Consider the following 14714-nt stretch of genomic DNA (forward strand, 5'->3'; position numbering starts at 1 on the left):
CCTCCCTCTCTCTCTCTCTCTCTCTCTCCCTCTCTCTTTCTCTCTCTCTCTCTTTCTCTCTCTCTCTCTCTCTCTCAAGTCTTAGTATGGACAATCTTACTTGTTTTGAGGGACAATTTAATTGCTCCAGCATCATGATTTATTATGAAAAGCTACCCTGTCTGGTTCATCCTTTACTTTCAACACCCAGGTTTGCTATAAACGTTTACAAAGACCCCCCTCCCTCCTCCCCCATCCCCTTTTGTGTTTTAGCTTTTCCACCTTGTTGATGTTTTCAGGAATAACCTTCCCCCCTCCCTGGGTTGCACCACTTCCTAGATTCTAGCCCTCCCTGTGCACACACCTGTTTCCAGTGCTCTCCTGCTATGTTTTGTTTAGTGGTACTGCATCGGCGCCCACACATCTACAGTTCTACATCTTTTCGCTTTTTGTTATAAAATCAGCTTTTGACTAACTTTCATTTTGTCAGATTGATCAGTGCTTAAGACATAATAATATTATTGTGTTGAATATTGCTGGTATGAGGATTGTTAAAAATAGCGCACAGCGCGGAATGTCATTCATGTAGAGGTTATAAAAGGTCACTGCACATCACATGGACTTAATAAAGTAATGAGGAACAATAACAGCAACAACTACAACTGTAGCAATTAGAAGGGAAAAAAGAGCAGTAGAAGCAAGTTAGTTTACTTTAGGTACATAGACTTGTTTGACGGACTGGCTGATGCGTTAAGCATGAACACCTTACTTTTTCAATTCTCTTTACCTGCCTTCTAATAACACTGTTATTATTGTCCTTATGTACTGCTGGCAAAAATGACCACATTTGTGCAGTCTCCATGCAAACAGTAATGGCAGCAATGAAAATAAAGATTAAAAATGCTACAATAACAGTTACCATTACAGTTGCAGCAACAGCAAAAACATTTCTCCCTCTCGTCCTGAATATTTCTCATTGTCCTCATCTTTTTTTGTGCAAAATGTGGCCACTATTATGCCAGTGGCAATAAAGTCCTTTTCAACAACATTAAGCGACTATGGTACCCACGACATAGCAATGACAAAACCACTGCCACCACCACCGGCAACAACAGTAGCATTATTAACATGTCTTTTTTTCTTCTCCTCAGCTCCTCACATTTGATGTTAATGGCCTGTCTGACCAGACTCACGGTCAGTTTGACCCCCAGCAATTCTTTGCCTCGGACAAGCATCAGCAGCAGTCCTCAGCTCTCACACTTTCTGTAGACTCTATCAAGGTTTGTTTACTCGTTTGTTTGCTGTTGTGTCTGTTTGGCTTTTTAAAAAAAATTCTTGATTCGGTTGGGGAGGAGGGCGGGGGGTGGGTTTGTTTAGGTGAGTGTTTAATTAGCACTCTTCAGCTCCTCGTATTTTAAGGGCTGGTGGGGCACCTGAGGTCTATTTTGGCTATTACAAGGTCTAGAGTGCCCATATTTGCTGTGGGACATCGTGTGTTATTGGGGATTTTAAATCAGTAGTTTAAAAAGTATATTGTGAATTGGTTGCTATGGAAACGGCGGCCATATTGGATTTTGTATACCTTTTTCAATCCCATTTGATTCCCTTATTTATGAACCGATTTACTTCTAATGTTACATGCCAACAGTAAATATGTAGTTCTTAAATCTGGCTTGTTGAATTTTTGATATATGCTTTAGTTTTTATTTTATGACACTTACAATTGGGATGTTGCAAAAAAAGTGAAAAAATTGGAAAATTCATTCTTACTAAGCCCATAAATCAAAAACTACTCCGTTTTAATCAAAAATTCAACAAGCCAAAATTTAGAACTAGATCTAGGTGTTGTTGGTATCCTGTGAAAGTTACAATGAAATTGAACCATAAACAGCAGAAAAATGGGATAATATGTGAAAAAATAGAATTGTGTGAAAACAGCCGATACAGGTAAGAAAAGGCTAGAAAACATGTGCTTTCGCAGAAAAACCTGACAACAAAACACAATTTTAGGGTGTAGCAAGGCCTACATACGTTTCTGGATATTGTTCAGGAAATGTCCAGGTACTATAATATGTAATAAACCCAATTTGCAAAATTTGACCCCAAAACCCGATTTCTAGGTGCCCCACCAGCCCTTAAAAAAAGTATAGCTATTATCCTTTTGTCTCCGATGCTGTTAGCGCTTTACACTTTTTTAAATTGTGATTGTTGGTTTAGATTGTGTTATGCAACTTCTGTACATATAATCTTTGTCCTTTCCTTACTAATGTGTGGATGGTTGGAAGACACCTGTTTTAGACCATCCTTCTCTACTGTCCCTTTCTTTTTTTCAGTCTGTCTTTCTTGCTTTGTCCCACCATTAACTGACTGTAATTGTGTCAATGGTCTTTTGTTTACTCAAACAACTCAAAATCAGAACTTCTAACTTGTTGGACAGTTTTCTTCTTTTTTGATGTTAGAATTGTCACATTGTGTTATTCTCTTTGAGGTGAATTTGGCTGTTGTCTTGCTGAATCACTGTCAAATACCCACTGCTTAACACCAACATTCTTTGTTAAGGAAGAAAAGAGAATGGAAGTTTAATTTAGTTAAGTAAGTGATATCCATGATTCCTCCCCCAGTCACGTCGAAGGAGAAAAGAAGTGCCGGCGCTGAAGGTGTCGCTGGACTTTGGCAAAATGACATCGGAGGTGGACATCACTATCATTGACCGCCTGGCTCCCCTGCTGGCCATGGACACAGGGCGGAGTCAAGGACCGGGCACAAAGCTGCTAGATGAGTCTGGCCAGGTGAGGCAGGCACGCCACGTGGTTTTTTCCTTGTACTTTTCCTCATCATCCTCCTCTTCTTCTTGTGGGTGGTTACTGGCAGCTGTGGTGTGGTTTGCTCTGTCTTTCTCATCAAACATCTGTCATCCTTATCTCTCTCCCTTGTTTCTTTTGTATGTTACTTTCTAGAGCACCTCTAATCTTTGGCACTTATGTGACCTGTTTGTGTTGCAAGTGCGGTAAAACTCTGAATAATACTGAACTAAACCCTTCTTCTTCCTTGTCCCCTCCTCCTAATGCTTCCCCACCTCCTCTCCTCTTCCTCCACCTCCTCCCTCCCTTCCTGTACCTTCTCCTCCTCTCCTTCCTGTTCTTCGCCTTTGTTTTCCCCCTTTTCCACCATCCTTTTCTTCTTTTCCTCCTCCTCTTTCTGCCCAGTTCAATTCTTCCCCCCCCCCCCCCCCTTTAATTTTCCTTCTTCTCTCCTCCTCTCCCTTTTCTCTCCCCCCCCCCCCCCCCTTTTTTTCTCTTGAGGTCTTTGTCTTTTTCATATCTCAATCTCCTCAGCTATTCCTTTCTCAGCTCTCCTTGTTCCTGTTTCATTTCTCATCTTATGAACCCATAATTTAAACACACCTTATTCTTTCTCTCTCAGCTAAGATCAGCTGAAATGGGATAAGCAGTTTGCCTATTTGCCAATGACGATGGTGAGTTTATTTGACAATGATGACTCTGTTTTGTTGTCTTCTTTTTCTTTGTCCTACTTTATATCTTTCTATTGTCTGGCTCGTGTCCTCCATGTTTTTGTGATGTACTTGACCTTATCTTGTTGTGTTTCTCTCCGACAGTTGGAAGAAGTAATTCAGGAGGAGTCAAGCTCGGTCGCCTTGAATATCAATACAGAGGTGAAAGCTGCCCATTCCACACTTCGCCTTCGGTGAGTGGCCAACACCTTTGTGCGACATATTGTTTTTTGTTTTTTTTGTCCTTGTAGAAGTTATAAATGTCCTGCTGGAAACATAGGTCTTTTTAAAGGGAGAGCTCACAGTCCCCGAAGCTGAAAGGGAAATGTTTTTGGGAAAGACTTTTTATAATTGATAAATTCAAATAAAAAACTAACATGAATTTTTTGTTCAATTAATGGTCTAATTTAGAGCTTGTTTTTAAAGAAAATGCTGTCATTGTTATCTGCTATGTTGTTGAGAAATTTTTAGAGAAAAGAAAGCATTATTCACTTTTGACACTCCAGTCTAGAATCTTCAAGTGTGATTTATGAGTTCTGGATCACAATTGCGGTTGGTCATATTTCTTGAATAATCATCTGGTTTGTTTTCAAGTTGTTACAGAATGTTTTTTCTTATGGGATTGATGATAAGTGACAGTTTGGTGGATGACGTATCCAAAGAAAAGGTTATTACAAAGTTAAACTCAGTTTTGTTTTTGTTTTTTTGTTTGTGTATTTTATTTGTTTGTTTGTTTGTTTATTTATTTATTTACTTGTTCATTCATTAATTCATTAATATTTATTTATAGTTATTTATAAATTATTTTTTTTGGTGGGAGAGGGTTGGTAAACAATGCTCATTTTATGAGCTGAGTGACTTGCATTAATGGAGTCGTGGGTTCAAGCTGTGAAACGTCTGATGTTTGTCGTGAAGTATGAGGGTGTCTTAATGAATTCCCTTCTCCTTACAGATTCCCAATCCCGGACCTGCGAGTGAGCCCCCCTCCCCCCTCTAGAGAGGACTGGTGCCGACGCTCCCTGCACAAGGAGATGCTGGTCCTAGAACTGGAGGCCCCGGAGGTCAGGACGAGCATCAAGGGAGATGACCCATGCAAGTTTGAGCTGGAAGTCTTCAAAGCCAGTGGTAGGTGAACTCCCCCTTTCTGCAGTGACATCAGCTTTAACCAAAATCTACAGGGCCCCCGGAAATTCTTCTGTTTAGTCGGGTTATGGGTTTAGATAGAGTGCTCAAACAAAATGAAATTTTTTCTTGCAGGGTACTGCTGTTTTCAGATTAATTGTGTTGTTTAAGCAGATTCCACTATATTTTTTTTTCCCGTGAGGGTGGTTGTCTAGGGGCATAGTCAGACTAGCCTTTAAGTATTTTGGGGTTATTATTCTAACCTACCCTATGCAATATGTGGATGCTACTGTGATGACTTGCTGTCGACTACACCCCAACTAGATCAATAGGCTAATGAAAGAATAAATAAGAAACGGACCATTGTTTGAAACATCAGCTATGTAGGGCAGCATAGTGTGTACTGATATACAGTCAGGATTTAAGGCTAGTGAGGCATCCTGTCCGTTGCTTTCTTTTTTTCCCCTCCAGTAGTCAAGTCGACAACAAAGAACATTATTATATACATGTACATGAGAATAGTCTTGTTTCATATTTGTCAGTTGTCATTATTAAAAGTATTTAGGGTATTGGAGAGATGTAATGTATTTGGAATAGTCTGAGCATCCTGACAGCTTTGATGTAAACATGTATTTTTTGGCAAGACCGGGAAGCTTGTGTACCCATAATGACACATTTGCTCTATTGTGAGTCATGATTCCATTCCCAGCATACATGCAAGAGGACATAGACAAAGATCCTGTCCTTTTTGGAGAAGTGACGGTGGAGGACGACAAAGCAACCGCTCATGATGCTCAGCACTTCAACTGGCCACGGTGAGTCAACCATGTTGCTGTCCGGTGCCAGTGCCTTGTGCACTCCCCACTAAAATTTGCTCTGAATGTTTTCATTCAGATCACGGCTTGGTGGCTAATGATTTAAGGTCTCTATGTGAATGTGTTGTGACTATTTTGTTTGTTTTTCGTGGAGGAAAGAGAAGCACATTGATACAATTGGTTATGATAGTAATGAGAATAATGATAAAAGCAAGAATAGTGTTAGTATTTTTTTAAAATTTTAAAATCTTTCCAAAGTGAAAAATTCCTTGATTTTTTTTTCTTTCCTCTCGACAGAATTGTAATTGGTTGCACCAACAAAAGGAACTCGGAGCTGGAGACGGAAGAGGAGTCTGACCACTCAAACTACAGCTCGGACCTGTACACAGACCTGTTGCACTCAGAGTCGGGACCATTCAGCAAGAAAAAGAGTTTCTATGAACGCGATGACCTCTCCTTCTCGGAACAGGCTGCCCCAGATAGCGACAAGGTAAGGGATTGGGTGTAGCTAGTAAGATCAAACCTTCTGTAAGGGTCACCTGTCCAAGACAACAATCATCTGAACAAACAACCACTTTCTAATTCCCCCTTGCCTTTTTCTATTTTCTATTGACACTGTCTAAGACATCTACACAATACAAACACTTTTCTCCTCGACAATGTGGAGCTGTCTTGGACAATTTTGACTGTACTTTGTTGTCACATGTAAATGGATTATAAGACCTATACTAAAATGAGGATCTCTACCTAAGGGGAAATTGACAGGAGTTGTTGACATAAATATTTTGGCCCTTTATGTTTAGTTTCATATTTGTTTCATTGTGATTAAGAGTGAGCAGTGACGGTGGAATTTGAAAAGACTAAAGAGTTTTTATTTTCACTTTGACAGTACACATGTTGTAGTAAAACATTGTACAAGTCCCTGTATGAAACGTTTAGTACTTGAACGTGTGTTCAGCAGAGCCTCAGTCCCAACAGAACGTCAGTCCTTATATATGCTCTTTATGACCCCAGTAGTTCATTCTCAGGATACTGTGTGGCTTCAGTTCAGTTATGAAGCATTGAGTACTAGAATAGTTGCTCTTGTATACAGTGAGTACTGTACGCCTCAGCTGCATCTCACATGTTTCCTGATTGAAAGAGGGTTGGTCGTACAAAGGTTTTATGGCACATTGCTTTGGGATTTATTGAGAATTTGGAATAAAATTATTCATATCACGCTTATGTGAAGCCTTATCCCTCCTCTGTAGAGGTAGTGGCTGGGGGGTAACACCATCACACACAAGAGTCTTCAGATGGATTTGTAAGTGGTGAGAGTATTTATTGAGTACAGTCAAACCTGTGTAAGACGGCCACCCATTGTCAAGGAGCAAAGTGGCCGTATAAGACAGGTCGCCGTCTTAGGCAGGACTGATCAAGATGAAGAAAACAAAACCCATTCTCAATCGAAAGTATCCGCATTTATGTTGTTTTTGTTGTTGTTGTTGTTGGTTTGTATTTTGTTTGTTATTTTTATTTTGTTGCTGATTTTGTGCAAGGGTGACAATAAAACGAAAAGTGTCAGACAGGAGGACGGAGTGCTATGGTAAAACAAACATATGGGTCGCCACCACTCGAAAAACGAGCGACGCTTCTGTCACAATTCCATGTTGACGTCCATTGTTACTTTGTTACTGACTAGGTAAAAAGTGACCACTCATCTCACTTACAATTTGTGTATGAGTTCTGGGCGGGGCTTATGGATTATGAGGGATCACACGCTTCCCTCACCGGCAGCTGGAAATTGGTACCTATTGATCAACAGTGAAGGGGGGGGGGGGGGGCTACGCAAACATGATCAGTTGGAGGGACATATAACAACAACGACAAGTGATTAAATTATGACGGCTCGCCCACAAGGCCAGGGGTCAATGCACAATTAATGACAAAACGTAATGGAGTCACTAAGGTAGCCGTCTAAGACAGGTGTTATTGCTTAGTGTGATAGGGGTTGTGTGTTAAAATATGGTGGCCGTGGCCGCGTTGGACAGGTGCCCGTTTTACACAGTTAAAGTATATAGAAAAAACGCAAGGGGGGAAATGGAAAGTGGCCATTTGTACAGGTGGCCGTCTTTTAGAGGTGGCCGTCAGGGCAGGTTCGACTGTATATCGGTCTTTCTACTGGGATGTTGTATCCCTCTTAGCCTGGGTTGGCCATGGCAGGTATGGTCAAAACCCGTCTCATAAATTATCTAAATTGTGTCAATAGGAGCGTTAAAACAACCATAAAACAAAACAAAAATCTTTCCTCTGTGGCACAGATGGTGATGCCAGGCGACATTCTGGAACTGCGCCAGTTTCGCGAGGAGTGTGTGGCTCACACAGAGATGTCAGTGGACATCAACATACCTCGTATCATCGTGTCTTTACATTCGAAGGAGTTCTTGGAGCTTCTTTATAACAGGTGAGTGTCTTTGCGGAAGATGGTTCACGTTTTGCTCTCTCTGAAAAGGGGTGGGTGGTTTTTTTATCGCTGCAATCTGTGTTGGGTGTCTGATTTTTTCCCCTCTGCACAATGATCTTTGTATCAGACTTCATAATCTCTTCAGATTCTTTTTAACTTAATTGAAATAAGTGCTTTAAAATATCTCTCTGTTGTGCTGGCAGTATGCTGCATTTTCAACCTTCATAATCCGGACTTTTCCAATTAATCCTATTCTTTTCAAGATGAAACTAAAAGTTTTTGAGTTTTACATGGTTGGTGGATATATGTTGCTGAGTACCCTTGATTTAAGTGTCAGTAGTCCTTCAGAACATTTCACCTCCCTTCGACATGTAACGATACTAGAGGAAGGATAAAGCAAATTAGAGAAAATACATTATTCAGCAAACACAAACAACAAGACTAATGATTCATCTTTGCATAGAGACAATTTGCATGCTTTATTACAGTGATCAAAAAAAAAAAAGCCTACAGATTTGTGTAGATTATTGGTTCACAGTTCTTAATAATCTGTGTTATCCCTCCACTTGCTTAGCACAGGTCAGTGGGTGGTAGGCAGGTGCTCTAGTGTGGTTTGCTCCTTCTTTTCTATCAGGCATCTATCCTCCTTTTTTTGTGTTTATTACTCTCTTGGGACTCCTCTTATCTTTGGCACTAAGATCTATATGACCTTATTGTGTTGCAAGTGTCGTAAAACTTTTATTAAATCTAAACTTTGGCACAGGTTCAACAATGACTTGTTGATGTGGGAACCAAAGCCGCTGAGGGAGCATTCCTACAGCCACAGCTTGGCGCCCTCCACCAGTAGCCTTGGAGTGCTGCACCTGCTTCAGCAACAGCATCGACACATGATATCAAGCATTGGTGAGTCATCGTTTTCTTCTTCTTCTTCTTCTTCTTCTTCTTCTTCTTCTTCTTCTTCTTCTTCTTCCTCTTCCTCTTCCTCTTCCTCTTCCTCTTCCTCTTCTTCTTCTTCTTCTTCTTCTTTTTCTTCTTCTTCTTCTTCTTCTCTTCTTCTTCACTACATTAAGTTTTTCCGTAACAGCATTTTTTTCTTTTTTTCAAGGCTGTGGATGTGTTGAAAGCAGCTTAAGAAGTACATGGTTGGTTGCAGGGAACCACTGGTTGGTCTCTTCTTCTTTCCTGTCTGTGTAGTACTTCTCTCACCATCAAGCTTTTTTAAAATTGCAGAACTATATTGATTGAGTGCTGGCATATAGAAGCAATGCATACTGAAGTTTCATTAAATAAAGTTTTTTATGTCATGGGACCCTCCTCCATACCCTGGCCCTCTACCTCACCTGTAATTTTTAATCTTTGAATAGTGCAAGTGGGTGGTAAGCAAGTGCTCTAGTGTGGCTTGCTCCTTCTTTCCCATCAAGCATCTATCGTGCTTATATCTCCCCTTCTTTTCATCTTGTAACACTTCTAATCTTTGACACTTATATGACCTCATTGTATTGCAAGTACTGTAAAATGCTTACTAAAACAAAGCAAAATTCTATTTGATAAAATGTTCAGTGCGCTGGCCAGTGCCATTTCCCAGCCCATCTAGATCCAACCTGATCATGCAAGTCAAGTCCATTTAACATATGGTTCCCTAAGGGTATAAAATTGATTGTAGGTATTTTGATTAATGTAATAAATTACTATCCACTGACCTGAGGGTAGTTAGTGGATGCTCTACGGCACTTACCTTTTTCTCGTTTTTTTGTTCTCTTTGATTTTGTCATTATTTTCTTCCTGGCAAAATGTTTCTCTTTTCAAATATACTTGGCATTATCTGCAACTCACAGGTGGTTGGCGGGTACCCTGGTGTAGTCTGCTCCTTCTTTCCACTCAAGCATCTATTATCATTATTCCTCCTCCTTTTCCTTGTGTTTGTTGTTACTCTCTTGTAGTACCTTATCTTCGGCACTTATATGACCTTATTGTGTTACAAGTGCTGTAAAACTCTTGCTCCAACTAAGCTATCTGCAACTCAGCTGATGACTGACATTTCAGATAATGAATTGCCGGAATCAGAGGAAGAGGAGGAGTCTATGAAGTACTCTATCCATGACCACGCGGCCAATCACAGTGGGAAACAAATAAAGCCAACAGCTGTACGGCCAATGAGCAAACTCTGCTTCTCTCTCGGCATCGGCTCAGGAATAGTGTTTGCTGTGATTCCACATCCAGTAAGTGAATGTTTCAATGTTTTTGGCATGCATTTGGATGTATACTTAAGAGCATGTAACATACACCCCAATATATAAATTCTGTTTAAGGGTGTATGACTGTGTATTTGTGCGATTTTTATCTGGCCCCGCAGAAAATTGCATTTTTGAAATAGAAAAATTGACAAAAATTGCAAGGTAAACTGCCTAAAAATTGCAAAAAAATTGCACCCATCCCATCCCAGGCGCATTAGTACGGGCTTAACATTTTTAGTTTAATAAACATGACAATTTGAGTACCGGTAGCATAAAAGCAGCACAGCCTTTTAAAAAATCATGACCCACAATACAAATTCATCAAATGTTATTTACAACATTTACTAGTGACAACAGACGAGTACGTTAACAATAAAGTTATCGACCAAATATAATATGATAACGCGTGACACAAAATAACGGAACCCTCGGTTTTCGTAATAACTTTTAAATGAAGACATAAAATTCGACAAAATGTAGTACACACAGGGTACCTGGTTCATGCAAAGATCTAGAAGTGTATGAGGTTTGGTCTATAAAAAACAAAAAAATTGACGAGAGATTTTGGAAACAACCTCTAAATACTAAATAAGCTTATGCTCCAATCAAATCAGATCCTGTTCTATTTTTCTCTTGAAACCTTCGATACACCGGTAATCTGTATTTAGATCTATTTCAAGATACTTTCTGTTTTAAAACCGGCATGGTTTTGTTTTAACACGAAGTGAAATCGTAAAATACAGCAAATTTTTTTCCCCCCATTTATAAACATTAGTAATACATGTTAATAATGTAGATCTAGATCATTTCTATAGCACCCTCTCCCGTGTGAACGCAGCTTAAGGCATTTTACATAACAGGGTGTCTACGTACACGGTAACCGGGCACCTAGCTTCAGTGTCAATGTACTCGGTAAACGGCAACCGGGCACGTAGTCTCAGTGTTACATACATAGTAACCGGGCAGTTCAGAATTCCAAGTTTAGTTTTTGTCATCCGGTGTTGCCTCCCCCGACTGTACCTTTTTAAAAAAATCAATAATCCATCTATTCTGGAGCCCTATACTTTGAATGAACTGTGGTGACCCCTACCGGTACTCACAATGTGATGCGAAAGCGCAGGTTTATTTTCATTCCGGTTACCGTGTACATAGATACTGAGACTAGGTGCCCGGTTACCGTATATTAGACACGATGTATGAACAATATTCACGCACGCGCACACACACGCACACACACTCACGTACGCCCACACACGCTCACACCTACTTTCTTATCACACGTGCACGCTTACACATATTAGATCCAGGCCTAGCCTATGTCTCAGTTCGTGTTGTACATACATGATGCATTCTGGCCTGAATTTCCGCTTATAGCTTTTAGTGTACGCTCAGTAGGCTTGAGCTGGGCCAATACCATGATTAATGTAGGCCTATCGGCTCTGTATTCACACCATTTCGTATTTAAAATTCTGTTAAAATTAAAGGGTTGATATATTTTTGTCTGAAATTGCAAGAAATTGCGAAAATTGCAAGAAATTGCGAAAATTGCAAAAAATTGCGGGTTTATTGCGGAACTCGACGAAAAACGAGTTGCGACCGCAAGGCCGTGATTTCCTGGGGGGCTAGTTTTATAAACATGTTGAGCTTTTTTCCACAAACATAATTAAACCTGCCGGAGGGGTCACCTCACCATAGCGGCCAACTGTACAAACTGCCACTGTTTCATGACATCCTTACACAAGAGACGTGGATTTTATCCTAATCTCCGCCACCCTATTCTTTTTACTGTTTTTAAAACTTCCATCTTTCTTTTATAATTTCTTCAAGTTTTAAGAACTGTCTCTTCTTTTTTGATATTACGTCTTTCATATTCTATTGCCCTGGTAAACTTGACTGCCTTTTCCACGGTGAGTTGATGTGAAAGTGTCATAAAAAAATCAGCATATTTTCTGTGCTTGTCACATTTTGATGCAGATCTTTATTACTTGAAATCCTAATTTATTTCGTTTGAGTTTCTATTTTTGCATAATAACGCTGTCTTCATCATCTGAATGCTCTGCCTTTACAAATCACTGCTGAAGCAAACAAGTTATGCTAGAGTTCAAAATTGTGATAAAAGAAGTATAACAATTTGCTTGACAATGTCACGAGGGTTTATTCCCTTCCTTGTTCTGACTATGCCCTCAGATTGTAAGGGGAAACCTCCGAGGATAAACGAGTAGTTTGTCTGTACAAATGTTTTGCTGTATCAGTAGTCTTTTCTCTTAGTGACTGAATTTAAAGTTTGAGATGTTGATGGTGGGTAGTCGCCCAGTTGTGGTCTATTTCTTCTGCTTCTGTTTCTTCTCTTCTTTAATTCGTATTTTCCTGATCCGTTCTATGAGATAGTGCTGTTGTGATGTTCTAGTGAGCAATCTCAATTAACTCTTTAAACCCCATCTGACGCTGGGAACGTCCGGCGGTAATAACCCTGTTCCCATCGGACGCTGGAGCGCCAAGTTTTTAGTAATTACTAAGCATTTATTTCCGCCATTTAGAAGTTGAAGGCAAACTTTTGGGGTTATAATGAGACAAAATGCACATGGTTTAGGTGACTAGAAAATACTCCGGGAAACGGTGGGAAAAACTCAGGGTTTAAAGAGCTAAGCCTATCTATGTGTTCTCCTCTCCCCCAGGATGCAGTAACAGAGCGAGGGCTCCATGCAGAGATGTGTCTGACAGTGCGAGATGGCATGCTGTTCTCTGTCAACAAGCACTGTGGAGACCCTGAGCTCAAGTACCTAACCCTACAAGCCCACCGAGCACATCTTTACCACAACAGTGAGTCTTCTGTAGCTATGGGTGGGGGCGGGGATGGGATTATGTGTGTGTGGGGGGGGGGGGGAACTGTGTGGAGCAGAGTGGAGCATCCTTTTGTTATTTAGGCCTGTGGTGGTTTCTATCACCTTGACTTCTCCTCTAAACACAGTGAGTCATCTGCAGCTATGGGTGTGTTGGGATTGAGTGTGCGTGTGTGTGTATGCGTGTGTGTGTGCGCATGTGTGTGTGTGCATGCGTGCACACGTTTGTGTGTGTGTGTGTGTGTGGAGGGAGTTGGGATGGGGTGGTGATGGAACAGAGCAGAGCATCATTTTGTTCTTCAGACGTGTGGTGGTACCTCTCGTCCTTTTCCTTTTTATACATTGGAATGAGGAGGGAGAGGAAGGAGGTTTTCACTTTCTTTTTGGGTGTTACTATTGTCTTGTCTGATGCTTAAAAAAGAATTTTTGACAAAAGTTTGCTGTGAACTTATGCTAGTTTACACTTCATTCTTTGCTGGCAAGATCTGAGATGGAGCCTGGGTCAGGTCATGACCCAGCATTGATTGATATATGGTCGCTTTTAAGGACAAGCGGGCAAACCCAGATTTCGGGGTTTTCCAGAAATCTCCCTACCTATAGAAGAAGTTTGGTTTCATTGGTGTGCATATTTGTGTGGTTATAGTCTCCTTGTCGTTTAAAGAAACTGAATAAGGGGCAAAACCTTTGCCTTCGATTTTCTCAAAACAGCATTTTTTGGGGATAGCCCTTTGTCCTTAAAAGCAACCATTTGACATTGATAGTTACAATTTTTAGGGCTCAATTTTTCTGGATTCATTCAATTAATGTTCTCCATGTTTCTGTGTCTGCCTATAGATGTTCTTTCTGCTTTAACACAATCTATTAAATTGCTTCCCATTTTTCAGGTCATGTTACTCTACTAAATTGCTTCCCTTTTTCAGGTCATGTGACCAGCCCGGTCCAGGCAGGGTCCTTGAACCACTTGCGCCACGGGATACCCGAGCAGCTGCGACCTCGTATCTACCGCTCGGAGCGCTGGGTGTCTGACCGCTCTCAGGGGCGGGCCGGGTGGGGAGGGGACAGCCCAGACATGTTGGCACTGGTCGTCAAGACCAAAGTGGACACTATCAACAATATCAAGGTCTGTCGGTGTTGTAACACTCCATTACGCTTGTGTGTGTATAATAATGGGTAATTATTGTGTGCCATTTTATTAGTTCTACTACGTCTCTCCTTTCTGTCTATTGTTCCTGTATGTCTGTCTTACTCTGTCTTTGCACTAAATGACCACTCTCTTGTCAATGTTCTTCTCTTTTTTTCAAACTTAATGATTTCCCTCAGATGTTGTTGGGATCATGTTTTTCTGTCTGTTGTTTTGGGACGTACGGGTGGTTTGTGGGTGCTCTGGTTTGGTCAACTACTACTTTTACTCTTCATCCTCACTATTATCCTTATGGGTTTTTGCACTGTAGCATTTTCGTGTTTTAATACTTTAAAAAAAATTTTTTTTGCCATAAAACTAACTACTCAACAAAAACAACATTGTATGGGTATGCTTATTTGTGCATACCTGCCCCTCCCCCAACATTCCCCACCCCCACTAAATTTTGCCTTGTTTGGTTTGCAGAATTTCACACTGGCCCTGAGAGTGGACGGTGCTACACTGCGACATGAGATGCACAGAACTGGGGAGAGTTGGGTGTCACAGGTTAGTGAAATCCATTCCACTCTTTTTTTATGTGATTTGCTACATAATCAACCCTATTTTAGTGGTATTGGGTCCAAAACCAC

General features: G+C 40.7%; 1 protein-coding gene across 1 annotated transcript in view; it reads left to right on the top strand.

The window, feature by feature from the left end:
• Positions 1–14714, top strand: part of LOC101856826 (autophagy-related protein 2 homolog A) — a gene marked incomplete at its 5' end in the record, with an annotated part of 80398 nt that overhangs the window by 45827 nt on the left and 19857 nt on the right. The window contains 12 exon segments of the mRNA XM_013085562.2: positions 1131–1259; positions 2601–2768; positions 3596–3684; positions 4443–4615; positions 5322–5427; positions 5725–5917; positions 7728–7870; positions 8634–8773; positions 9914–10089; positions 12780–12924; positions 13865–14064; positions 14551–14631. Of these exon segments, the coding sequence (XP_012941016.1) occupies positions 1131–1259; positions 2601–2768; positions 3596–3684; positions 4443–4615; positions 5322–5427; positions 5725–5917; positions 7728–7870; positions 8634–8773; positions 9914–10089; positions 12780–12924; positions 13865–14064; positions 14551–14631 (1743 nt within the window).

This window comes from Aplysia californica, unplaced genomic scaffold (genome assembly GCF_000002075.1).
Source record: "Aplysia californica isolate F4 #8 unplaced genomic scaffold, AplCal3.0 scaffold00387, whole genome shotgun sequence".
Lineage (NCBI taxonomy): Eukaryota > Metazoa > Mollusca > Gastropoda > Aplysiida > Aplysiidae > Aplysia > Aplysia californica.